The 12,555-nt window shown below is 34.5% G+C and overlaps 2 protein-coding genes across 2 annotated transcripts; both read left to right on the top strand.

The window, feature by feature from the left end:
- The first annotated feature begins 732 nt into the window (after positions 1-732).
- Positions 733-2,988, top strand: LOC110623869 (14-3-3 protein 6). Its single transcript, XM_021768878.2, has 4 exons — positions 733-1,285; positions 2,073-2,195; positions 2,451-2,567; positions 2,672-2,988. Exons 1-4 carry the CDS (start codon positions 800-802, stop codon positions 2,726-2,728), a joined length of 783 nt encoding a protein of 260 aa, XP_021624570.1. The 5' UTR covers positions 733-799; the 3' UTR covers positions 2,729-2,988.
- Positions 2,989-5,363: 2,375 nt separating this feature from the next.
- LOC110625049 (splicing factor 3B subunit 1) lies at positions 5,364-9,743 on the top strand. The gene is made up of 2 exons (XM_021770546.2): positions 5,364-5,517; positions 5,642-9,743. The coding sequence occupies exon 2, from the start codon at positions 5,702-5,704 to the stop codon at positions 9,491-9,493; it is 3,792 nt and encodes a 1,263-aa protein (XP_021626238.1). The 5' UTR covers positions 5,364-5,517; positions 5,642-5,701; the 3' UTR covers positions 9,494-9,743.
- Positions 9,744-12,555: the final 2,812 nt, after the last annotated feature.

Genomic DNA, 12,555 nt, shown 5'->3' with positions numbered 1-12,555 from the left:
TTTTAAATTAATTCAATTTAATTAATTTTTTATTTAAATCAAATATTATTCACAAAGTTTTATTTGTCTTATTTTAAAATTTAAAGAACTTATATACTCTCAAGACATATTTAATATATTCTAAAAATTTTAAATAATTTAATTAATTTATTTTAATAGTTAAAGGGTCAGTTTAAATAAATAATAATAATTACTTATTTATTTAATTATTAGCTAATACTTGAGGCAAAAATCGGCCGTTTACCAATAAAATTTTGCTTTGTTACTTGTGAGGGCAAGTCCTTGGGTTCTGTGGGCTCCAAGTATAGCCCTTGGGTATTGGGGCTACCGTTGCATTAGATTTTATTTTATTTTATCTTTACTTTAGGCCCAACTTCAATTCTTACTGCCTTTGAATTTGGAAAATAAAATAACCATTCATCCTTGTAATTGAATGCTTATACAGTTGGAGTTAAAAATAATAAATTTTATATATTTAATTTAAATGTTTTTTTAAATTATTATAAAAATAATAAATTTTGAATTTTTTACTATTCTTAATGCATTATTAGAAAAAAGAAAAAACAAATGGCCCAATGCAAATAGAAAGTGTAGCCTTGAATTTGGGCTTATAGCCCAGTCTAGTAATTATTTTTAAAAAGTTCAAAGGACCGAATTGCAATTTGATTAAAATTAAGATACTAATATGAAAATTTACCCTCTATGATAAAGGACGGTCTCCGCTATTCACTTTCCCAATCTATTCTAATCTTACAAATTTGAAATTTTCTCACAATCAAAAACCAGAAGAAACCCGAAAATGGCCGCCGGATCTCCTCGCGAAGATAATGTCTACATGGCCAAGCTCGCCGAGCAAGCCGAGCGCTACGAGGAAATGGTCCAATTCATGGAGAAAGTCGTCTTTTCGACGCCGGAATCTGAGGAGCTCAGCGTCGAGGAGCGCAATCTCCTCTCCGTCGCCTACAAGAACGTGATCGGCGCCCGTCGTGCTTCCTGGAGGATCATTTCCTCCATTGAGCAGAAGGAAGAGAGCCGAGGGAACGCTGACCATGTCGCTGCAATCAAGGAGTATAGGGCCAAGATTGAGAGTGAGCTTTCGGAGATCTGTGGTGGTATCTTGAAGCTTTTGGATGAGAAACTTGTGCCGGCTGCTGCCTCCGGCGATTCCAAGGTGTTTTATCTGAAGATGAAGGGGGATTACCATAGGTATCTCGCCGAGTTCAAGACTGGAAATGAGAGGAAAGAAGCTGCTGAGAATACGCTCAATGCGTATAAAGCTTCCCAGGTTTGTATTGATTTGGAGAATTTACAGATGTGTTTGTGCAAAATAATACTTGAAATATTGAATTTAGTTGGATCTGCTTATGTTGGTTATTTGATGGGTCTCATTCGTTTGAGCCAATATTGGGTGAGATCTGTACATGTTTGTTAAGATGATTTGGGGATTGTCTTGTTTGTTTAACTCTTTGTTTTGTTGATTTGATAGCGATACTTTCAAGTGATGATATGGTTGTTGGATCTTGCAAATGTTATGGTTTTGGTTTCTTTTGCATAGATCCATTTCTGATAGTCAATATTCGAACTCTGCCTAAGGATCCATTCTCCTGGTCTATAGATGTCAAATGCGATAAATTACATTACTATTGCGTAATTGATTAGCCTATTTTTATTAATTATTATGGGCATATCTATTGTCTGATTCGTTGCCAAGAATTATTCTATGTAAACCATTGGACAATTGAGCTTCACTTACTCTGTATGAACAATCATAAATGGTGTTTTTGCATCTGTTCTTAACTGTTTGATTTGGTCAATTTTTTTGTTGGAGTTTGAGGTTCGTTTTTTCCCCCTATTTTCTCTAGTAATTATTGTGGGCATTACTGGTATGGTTTTGCAGCCTAGTGAACCCAGACTTTTATTAGTTCCATCCAATATTTGGGAAGTGTTTTTCCTTCACATGGTGTTTAAAATTAAGTATTTAATTGCTCGGTGTTCTTTACAAAGTGTTCTGGTGCAACAGTATTAGTTGTAATGCGGAGTTACTAAGAATTTGTGGTGATGTATATTTACAGGATATTGCAAATGCTGAACTAGCTCCAACTCATCCAATCCGGCTAGGACTGGCGCTGAACTTCTCTGTGTTTTATTATGAGATCTTGAATTCTCCTGATCGTGCTTGCAATCTTGCCAAACAGGTGAGTGAATCAGAAATTTGCCCAACTTCTTTTCCACAGTATATGTCACTTTCTCATTTCCCCTCATCCTCTCTCCAAAATTTCCTTTTAACAACAACTGGATTAAGACTAAGCTAGGAGTCGATCTTGATTTTTTTTTAAAAAAAATTTTATCGTATGCATTTCAGTGCCAGTAATAATGGTTACTTTCTCAGTCTATGTAGATACTAGATAGTATTAATATATTGCCATACATGTTTATGTTGTCTTTCTTAGGCTTTTGATGAAGCCATCTCAGAGCTTGATACACTGGGAGAGGATTCATACAAGGATAGCACTTTGATCATGCAACTTCTTAGGGATAATCTCACTTTATGGACTTCTGATATGCAGGTCGCTATCTGCTCTTTCATCTAATCTGTTGCATTTTTATCCTATATTATTAATGAATATTTGCTAGTGAGATTTTTATTGAGATTTTGCTTTCATGTGTTTAGGATGATGGGACAGACGAGATCAAAGACGCATCCAAGCACGAAGAAGAGCAAAAGTAATGAAGTAACTTAACTTACTAATATATTTTACTTCTCCCGTATTTGTTTTTGTTCGGAGAAGTAGCTTGGTCCACTATTCCTATTATGAGTATTCAGTAGTTGGTCCTTGTTTTATTAAGCTTGGAAGTATTTTACTTCTTAGTTTTTATTTTATTGTATTTTAATTTTTTAAAATTCTGATCAGTTCTTAAATGCTTTATTTTCAGTTGTTTTTGTGACAATAAAGGAACTAATGACCAAGACCTTTTCTTTTTTCTTCACTTTTCTAAAAGTTCAAGTTGATTATTCATGGAAGACATGAAGTTAATTGCTTTACTGTTTTTGCATTGTGATTATACTTGTATCATGTATTTTCTAATTAATCACTTGTCATGTAATACTTTCGAAGGTATATTGGTTGTCTTCCATCTTTTGGTCTGAATTATTGCATTTAAGATTGTATAGGTGGTCTTCTCCGTTAGCAGCTTTGTGGTCAAGTATTTCTCATCTTTATATTAAAAGCAAGTTGTAACTGAATCATAAATATTGAAATGATGCTTTGGCTTTGGCTTTATTTAGTCCATATAGTATAGGAAAAAATTATTAGTTGATTCAAATTCATTAAAACGTTCTATGAAATTTTGAAAAATCTATTAATTTAGTTTTTATGTTTTAGTCTTCAATTGTTTTACTAGGGAAATTTATTATTCAGTTTTTGTTCTTTATTATTGAGAAATTTATTAGTTGATTTTTTTTAGTTTTGAAAAATATATTAGAACATTATTAAGGTTTTAAAAAGTCTATTAATTAATTATTTTATTAGTTTTAGTCATCGAGTGATTTTTTACTATTTAGTTATGAAAAAAAATTATTAATTAATTTTTTAATTTTATAAAAATATTTATTAATTAATTTTTTATATTTAGTATATTTTAAATTTTTTATAATATTTAATGGTTAAAATTAATAGAATTAATTAGTAAATTTTTAAAATTTTAGGAATTAAAGTTTTAGGTGGTTTCATTCTCTCACATTTATCGTCTTATTCTCTTCTTCCAAAGCTTTAAGATGAAAAAAATGAAGGTAAGCTCGCCCAACTCAGTATCGTCCACCGAGTTCTTCTCTTGATGTGAGGAAAGAGACTGGTATGGCTCTTGTATAAAGAGAAATGCCACTTAGCTTCGGATTTTTCTCTAAGATGTAACGTGAAAGCGACTCGGAGAGATGGGAGGAAACATAAAAAAAAAGCTATTTTTTATTTGATTAATTTGAAAATGACTTGTAATAATACTCAAATTAAAGTTGGAAGGATTATGAAAAAGAGTCAATTGATGTTAAAACGTTTGTCCTCTATCCATATTTTAATTTTAATTTTTTAATTTTAATCTAATTAGTTCAATATGTATATTTTAATATATTTTTAATTAATTTATAAAATTTTAAATTTAATAGTTTAGATAATAATTTAATAATTTAGTTATAATGTCCAAATTTACATTATTTTATATTTTAATCTAAACATTTAAATTTCAGTTTAATTGATATAATATTTGAAGTTGAATGTAATTTTAGTTAATTTTTAAAAATTTAAATATAAGAAGTCAAATAAATATAAAATATAATATTTTATTATTTTTTAAATATAAATTAATTCTACAAATAAAAATAATACTAATTCATATTTAATTATTGTTAAATGACCATTGATGGATCACCTTAAATGTATTTTAATAATTTTTTTAAATTTATTTATAAATTTAAATATTTATTCTGTCTAATTTTTTTATCAAAATCTAAATAAATTCACTAATAATTTTTTAATAAATTATTAAATAATTTAATTTTATAAAATATAGAGATATTTCTACTCGCATAATTTTAATATAAAAATAAATTAATAAATTTCTAAAAATTTAAAAACCTGATAATTATTCTAACTAAATAAAATTGCAATACTAAAATTTAAAAGGAAGTTTTTTTAGTTCATACACAATTTTAGATTAGTTAAGATGATGAATTTTGAATATTAAATATTAAATAATTTATAAAAAAAAAAAAATATTTTATCACTTATATTCATTCCAAAGAATTCTTCATAAATTTTGGTAATAATTGGTTTTAACTGATTTGACTATAAATATATATATATATATAAAAGTTAAAAAAAATTAATATTTTATTTTTATCCTTTTAAATTATTTTGCTTATTATTTGATCACATATTAATGCCTAACAATAAAAATATTAAATATTTAAAAATAAATTATGAATATTTAAAATATAAAATATAAATAAATAATATAACTAAAATGATCAGTACTTGTGATATATATAAGGAGTAAAGAGATAGAAAAAGGGGGAAATTAATTAAAAGAAATATATTTGATTCAATAAAATAACTATTTATTAATTTAAGAGTGATCGCTAAAATCGAAAAAAAGAAATTATTATTAATATTGACAAATGTTTAAATTGTATTTATTAATTAAATAACTCAATTAATGTTAAAATTGATATGAATATTTTGAGGATTAAATCGACAAAATTCAGAGGCTCAACTTTTTTTTTTTTTGAAAAAAAAACCTTATAAATCGAAACCTTAAAACCCATTGGATTGGTCCAAATCCACCATAACTAACCCAAGCCCATAACAAATACTTACCCACCCGACCGACAGCGATCCGCATTCAAGTCGGTTCGCCCCATTTCATATCTGCAAAATAATCCCAGTAACCTCCCCAAACCGCCAAACGGTCTCTTCTACACACAGAGAGAGGAGGAGATTTGACGATCATCAAAACTCGTTTCAGGTCAGTTCCTACTTCCAATTTATTTTTCAATTTTGTAATTTAAGATTTGCTGCAGTTTCCATTTTCATTTCTTTGCAAAACCCTAATTTCTGGTTCTTTTTTTATTGTTTTATTTGCTTTCTAGGGTTTTAGATTATCTGTGACAGTAATATACTCGCGGAACAGTCGATCTCAAATCAATTAAATGGATTCAGAGATAGCGAAAGCTCAAGAAGAGCGCAAAAAAATGGAGAAAGAGCTTGCTTCGCTCACCACCCTCACCTTCGATAAAGAACTTTACGGAGGAACTGACCGTGACGCTTATGTTACCTCGATTCCTGTAAATGATGAGGATGATTTTGAAGTTGGTGACAATGAAGTTGCTCGAAAGCTTGCCTCTTATACTGCCCCGAAGTCGCTTCTTAAGGAGATGCCTCGTGGTGGGGATGAGATGGATGATGGTGGGTTCAAGAAACCATCTAAGATTATTGACCGTGAGGATGACTATAGGAGGAGGAGGTTGAATAGGGTGATTTCGCCGGACAGGCATGATGCATTTGCTGCTGGGGAGAAGACGCCCGATCCTTCAGTGAGGACATATGCGGATGTGATGAGGGAGGAGGCGTTGAAGAGAGAGAAAGAGGAGACTCTTAGGGCAATTGCCAAAAAGAAGAAGGAGGAAGAGGAGGCAGCGAAAGAGGGTAGGGAAACTGCTGCAGCGACTAAGGAGGTCGCACCCAAAAGAAGGAATAGGTGGGACCAGTCGCAGGATGATGGATCTGCCGTTAAGAAGGCGAAGACTGGTTCAGATTGGGATTTGCCTGATGCTACGCCTGGGATTGGAAGATGGGATGCCACCCCTACACCTGGAAGACTGGGGGACGCAACCCCATCTGTGGGGAGGAGAAATAGATGGGATGAAACTCCAACTCCTGGCAGGTTGGCAGATTCAGATGCTACTCCTGCTGGTGGAGCCACTCCTGGGGCTACCCCAGCTGGAGTTACTTGGGATGCAACTCCAAAAGGGTTGGTCACTCCAACCCCAAAAAGGCAGAGGTCACGTTGGGATGAGACGCCAGCAACTATGGGTAGCGCCACACCTATGGCAGGGGCTACACCGGCAGCTGCTTATACTCCTGGGGTTACTCCTGTAGGTGGGATTGATTTGGCCACTCCTACTCCCAATGCCATTAATTTGCGAGGTGCAATGACCCCTGAGCAGTATAATTTGATGAGATGGGAGAAGGATATTGAGGAGAGAAACAGGCCCTTGACTGATGAGGAGCTTGATGCTATGTTCCCACAGGAAGGGTACAAGATTTTGGAGCCTCCAGCATCTTATGTGCCTATCAGAACGCCTGCAAGGAAGTTACTGGCTACGCCAACACCAATGGGTACTCCTCTCTATGCTATTCCTGAGGATAATAGGGGGCAGCAGTTTGATGTGCCAAAGGAAGCTCCTGGTGGGTTGCCATTTATGAAGCCAGAGGATTATCAGTACTTTGGAGCTTTGTTAAATGAAGAGGATGAGGAGGAGCTGTCTCCAGAGGAGCAGAAAGAGAGGAAAATTATGAAGCTCTTACTGAAGGTTAAGAATGGGACGCCTCCACAAAGAAAGACTGCTTTGAGGCAGTTGACTGATAAGGCTAGAGAGTTTGGTGCTGGGCCTTTGTTTAACCGAATTTTGCCACTTCTTATGCAGCCCACTTTGGAAGATCAAGAAAGGCATCTTTTGGTTAAGGTAATTGATAGGGTTCTGTATAAGTTGGATGAATTGGTCAGGCCTTTTGTTCACAAGATTCTTGTTGTGATTGAACCATTGTTGATTGATGAGGACTATTATGCTCGTGTAGAAGGAAGAGAAATCATCTCTAATTTGAGTAAAGCAGCTGGTTTGGCTACTATGATTGCTGCTATGCGTCCTGATATTGACAATATTGATGAGTATGTTAGGAATACAACTGCTAGAGCTTTTAGTGTTGTTGCTTCTGCCTTGGGGATTCCAGCGTTGTTGCCTTTCCTGAAAGCTGTCTGTCAAAGTAAGAAATCATGGCAAGCTCGCCACACTGGAATAAAGATTGTGCAGCAGATTGCTATCTTGATTGGCTGTGCTGTTTTGCCTCATTTGAGATCTCTTGTTGAAATCATAGAACATGGTCTCAATGATGAGAATCAAAAAGTGCGGACAATCACTGCTTTGTCATTGGCTGCACTTGCTGAAGCTGCTGCCCCATATGGTATTGAAAGCTTTGACTCCGTTTTGAAGCCATTGTGGAAGGGTATTAGGTCACACCGGGGGAAGGTCTTGGCTGCTTTCTTGAAGGCAATTGGTTTTATTATTCCTCTTATGGATGCTATATATGCCAGTTACTACACCAAGGAAGTTATGATTATCCTAATCCGTGAATTTCAGTCCCCTGATGAAGAAATGAAGAAAATTGTGCTTAAAGTGGTCAAGCAGTGTGTGAGTACTGAGGGTGTGGAAGCTGAATATATACGTTCTGATATTCTTCCTGAGTTCTTTAGGAACTTCTGGGTTAGGAGGATGGCATTGGATAGAAGAAATTATAGGCAACTTGTGGATACAACTGTGGAGATTGCTAACAAGGTTGGTGTGAAAGATATTGTAGGGAGAATTGTTGAGGATCTTAAAGATGAGAGTGAACCATACAGGCGTATGGTTATGGAAACAATTGAGAAGGTGGTTGCAAACTTGGGTGCATCTGATATTGATGCTAGATTGGAAGAACTTTTGATTGATGGAATTCTTTATGCATTCCAAGAGCAGACGAGTGATGATGCAAATGTGATGCTTAATGGGTTTGGTGCCGTTGTGAATGCTCTTGGACAGAGGGTGAAACCTTATCTTCCTCAGATTTGTGGTACCATAAAGTGGCGTTTGAACAACAAAAGTGCAAAGGTGAGACAACAAGCTGCTGACCTTATTTCTAGGATTGCTGTTGTCATGAAACAGTGTCAAGAGGAACAACTGATGGGTCATCTTGGTGTTGTCTTGTATGAGTATTTGGGAGAAGAATACCCTGAAGTTCTTGGATCAATTCTAGGAGCTCTCAAGGCCATTGTCAATGTTATTGGTATGACAAAAATGACTCCCCCTATCAAAGATTTGCTTCCTAGGTTGACCCCCATTTTGAAGAATAGGCATGAAAAGGTCCAGGAGAATTGTATTGATCTTGTTGGTCGTATTGCTGATCGTGGTGCTGAGTTTGTTCCAGCTAGGGAGTGGATGAGAATCTGTTTTGAACTCCTGGAGATGCTTAAGGCCCACAAGAAGGGTATTCGACGAGCTACTGTAAACACTTTTGGTTACATTGCCAAAGCCATTGGGCCTCAAGATGTCCTTGCTACCTTGCTAAACAATCTGAAGGTCCAGGAGCGCCAGAATCGTGTTTGCACAACTGTTGCTATTGCCATTGTTGCAGAAACGTGTTCACCTTTTACAGTCTTGCCAGCTCTAATGAATGAGTACCGGGTTCCGGAGCTCAATGTGCAGAATGGTGTCTTGAAATCTCTCTCTTTCCTGTTTGAGTACATAGGGGAAATGGGTAAAGATTATATCTATGCGGTGACTCCATTACTTGAGGATGCACTCATGGACAGAGATCTAGTTCATAGGCAGACTGCGGCTTCTGCTGTCAAGCACATGGCTTTGGGGGTTGCTGGATTGGGTTGTGAGGATGCTCTAATCCACCTACTTAACTATGTGTGGCCAAACATCTTTGAGACTTCTCCTCATGTTATCAATGCTGTGATGGAAGCCATTGAAGGAATGAGAGTGGCATTAGGTGCTGCTATTGTGTTAAACTATTGTCTCCAGGGGCTGTTCCATCCTGCCAGGAAGGTCAGGGAAGTGTACTGGAAGATCTACAACTCGCTGTATATTGGATCTCAAGATGCTCTTGTAGCAGCTTATCCAGTGCTGGACGATGAACAGAATAACATATATAGTAGGCCTGAGTTGACAATGTTTATCTGAACTGTTATTTTGTTCCTTCTTTTTGTTGTCGACCAATGAGGACTGAGGGAGTCATCTAGGATGGATGCTAAGGCGAATGCGCACTTTGGTTACTATAATTGTTGGACCAAGTTGAACTTACATTTTTCTATGTGCTTGTTTGCTTCTGTGTAGTTTGTCAAGTATAATAGCACTCTTATTAAACTCAACTTAAATTTCTGATATCTGTTTATCGTTTTCACTGTTATTGATGTCCAAATTTATACGTGTATCACTTGGGTTCACAAGTTCTGTGTTTTTCTATGTTTTTGCTTGTTGCTGCATGATGCTGACTACCTCCTACTATCGTGGAGTACAGAATACCGGTACACACCTAACTTGGGCAGCAAATCCAACCCCCTAAGGCAACGAATCGAGCTAAATGGTTCGAAGTCGCTCAATAGTTTATACTTGACGGAACAATCTATGCCATGTATGGTCTGGGGCGTCTCTGGTGTTTTTGTGTTAAATTATTAACTTCTTTGTGTAATGAAATATATTCACATCTTAAATTTTTGCTGCTGAATTTTGCTTCTGGCATTTCGCTGTTCTTCAAAGGATTAAAAAGAGGTGCAGGTGATACTGGGAATCTGTGACCTTCTCATTGGAGGTGCGGCCGTGTGGGTGCTATAACCTTAAGATTCATTGGGAGATTTTGTTCTGCTCATGGGAGAAGTTCCTGAAAATGAAATGATTTACCGGCATTTCAATTAACAGTTTAATCTGCTGCCTTAGTTCTACTTTCTGTGCAATCTTTATGGTATTTTGGATTCTTCTTGATGATAATTTTTTCTCCTTGTGCAGATCAGTGTGCAATGAGCACAAGCTATACATGACATTTCCATTTCACTACTGAAGCCAATTTGTTGAGAATCTATTGATCTGACTAAGAACTGTTGCTTTTTCTCAACAGATGCTTGTAGTATAAAAGGATTATCATCTTCTTTAGCTGAATTTTCCATATGTTTAAGGAAATTCATTCCATATTTTAATTTTTTTTTTTTCATTAGTTTGCTGGATTTCTTCTAGTGTCCTGAAATGAAGTTCTTATTTCTGGATGTGAATGGAGCTTTGTTTTGGCCTCAGTTGTTCAGTGAGGCTACTTGCATGTAGTAGTAGATTGTCTCCTCTGTATATGGATTGGAATCATTAATAGCTAATCGGCTGACAGTGGTTTCTTGTGTTTGCCAAGCCTGATTTTTGGTTTGCGTGGCATTGTCTTGAATCCTTGATATTCTGGTGAGGTGCTGTAATGCAACTCCCCCGCATCTCTTCTGGCTTTGAAGATGTTAAGCAAGGAGATATAAACCATCTGGTTTCTCCTTGCTTAGAGGGTGATCCGTAGTACCGTTAAAATGGACTTAAGAGTCCGTGGATAGTTCAGGATGGACGGTATTTTTTCGGATTTGAATAAGAGATTTAAAATTTATTTTTAAAATATTTTTTTTTCCTTGCTTCATTTTAAGAGTAAGTTTGCGCAGATCGGACCGGATAGATCCGCGGGTTATCTGTTTTTAAACAATATGGTTTTAAGACTTCAATTTGAAAAAGAAAAATCTTAATACACACGCGAATTAGTAGTAGCTCACCACACAAAAGTGCAAATTCTATTTCCTTTTATGTTTCTCGATAGTCGCTTCTCATTCTTTCAGTCTCATAAAATCAATCTCAACAAGTCAATCTAAATGGAGTATTTACTCTGTCTGATCGATTCTATTCTTTGTTTTTACGATATGCTAGGTTTTCTCTTTTCTTTTTTGGATCGATCTCTAGTATCTATTTATTATTATTGCAGCTTCAAATTTCAAGGTAATTAACTTTATATTTTATTTTAATTTCCTTTTTGATATAAGGCATTTGATTATATTTTTTATGAATTTACAAAATTAAAAATTAATAAATTGAAAAATTAGAAATCTTGGATACATTTTTTGTATACTTGGTTAAGGTTTTGATAAATTTTAGGGTTCCTCTTATGACATATGCAACAGTGCAGAGCTCATTTGGATCCCCAGTAGGAAAGGTTGTTCTTTCCGTAGAATCATTACATATTGAAATTATAAGCAAAGAAAATAAGGAAAAAAGCAAGATTTTTATGGAAAACAAGAAAAATTGAAACAAATAATTCAACGGGTATAAGATTTTTCCTTTTTTTTTTTTGTTTTTTCACAAAGGAAGGACATAAGATAAATAAGAACCATAAGTGCATCTGCAGCTTGGTTAGATTTGGGCCCTGGCATGTCACAAAATTTTAAATCCTTGACCCTGACTTGGAACAACATTATCAATGCCTATCTTGTCTTAGCTAGCCCATGCATTGATTAAAGGACAATTAGAAAGAGTCTGATTTCTCCTCCTTTGTTTCCTCGAATTATGTCATGAGATAACATATTAATCTGGGCATATGCATAAAATAACAATAAGATTTAATAGGAGAAGCTTTGAAAGATTAATTTTACATTTGAAAAGAGTCTGATTTCTCATCCTTTTGTATCAAATTGTCTATATGCTTATACTTTATTACTACGAAGCTTAGAAGAAATTGTCATACTTCTTTTATTTCCATAAACTTGAAAAATGAATGTCTAATTTATAAAGATGATGATAAAATTAATAATAGCTTACTAGATTTTAACATCATTTAATTAGTATTTATTAAATATAATTGTTAATTATTGAAGTGGATTAGTCTCGCTATATTTAAAAAATTTAATTTGTTATTTTAATTTAAAATAATTTAACTAATTAGCTTAAGAATTAATATATGTTTTTTGGTTTTTTTTGTAAAAGGCATCTTAAAGTATTCTTTTTTACTATGGAGTCTCAATCTAGTGATCGTGCTAAATATGATTAATGTCACAAATCTTATGAAGAACAAAGCGAAATACAAAGTCGTAAGATAAACTCAAATGATGAGAGTAAACCCTTTAATAAAAAATATAAGTATACTTCAGATGTGTGGATTTATTTCACTACCGTAGGATTAGATAAAGATAAAAAATCTAGAGTAAAATGTAATGCTTGTGGAGCTGAATTAGTTGGGA

Source organism: Manihot esculenta, chromosome 10, assembly GCF_001659605.2.
Source record: "Manihot esculenta cultivar AM560-2 chromosome 10, M.esculenta_v8, whole genome shotgun sequence".
Classification (NCBI taxonomy): Eukaryota; Viridiplantae; Streptophyta; class Magnoliopsida; order Malpighiales; family Euphorbiaceae; genus Manihot; species Manihot esculenta.
Note: the sequence above shows the minus strand (reverse complement) of the source record. Positions and strands in the feature narration are given on the sequence as shown.

Bases quoted from the DNA above. Each gene is read 5' to 3' on its own strand.
- LOC110625049 (XM_021770546.2), top strand. From the start codon at position 5,702: ATGGATTCAGAGATAGCGAAAGCTCAAGAAGAGCGCAAAAAAATGGAG.
- LOC110623869 (XM_021768878.2), top strand. From the start codon at position 800: ATGGCCGCCGGATCTCCTCGCGAAGATAATGTCTACATGGCCAAGCTC. The intron at 2,196-2,450 runs GTGAGTGAATCA...TGTCTTTCTTAG, and splicing joins CTTGCAATCTTGCCAAACAG to GCTTTTGATGAAGCCATCTC. The intron at 2,568-2,671 runs GTCGCTATCTGC...TCATGTGTTTAG, and splicing joins TATGGACTTCTGATATGCAG to GATGATGGGACAGACGAGAT.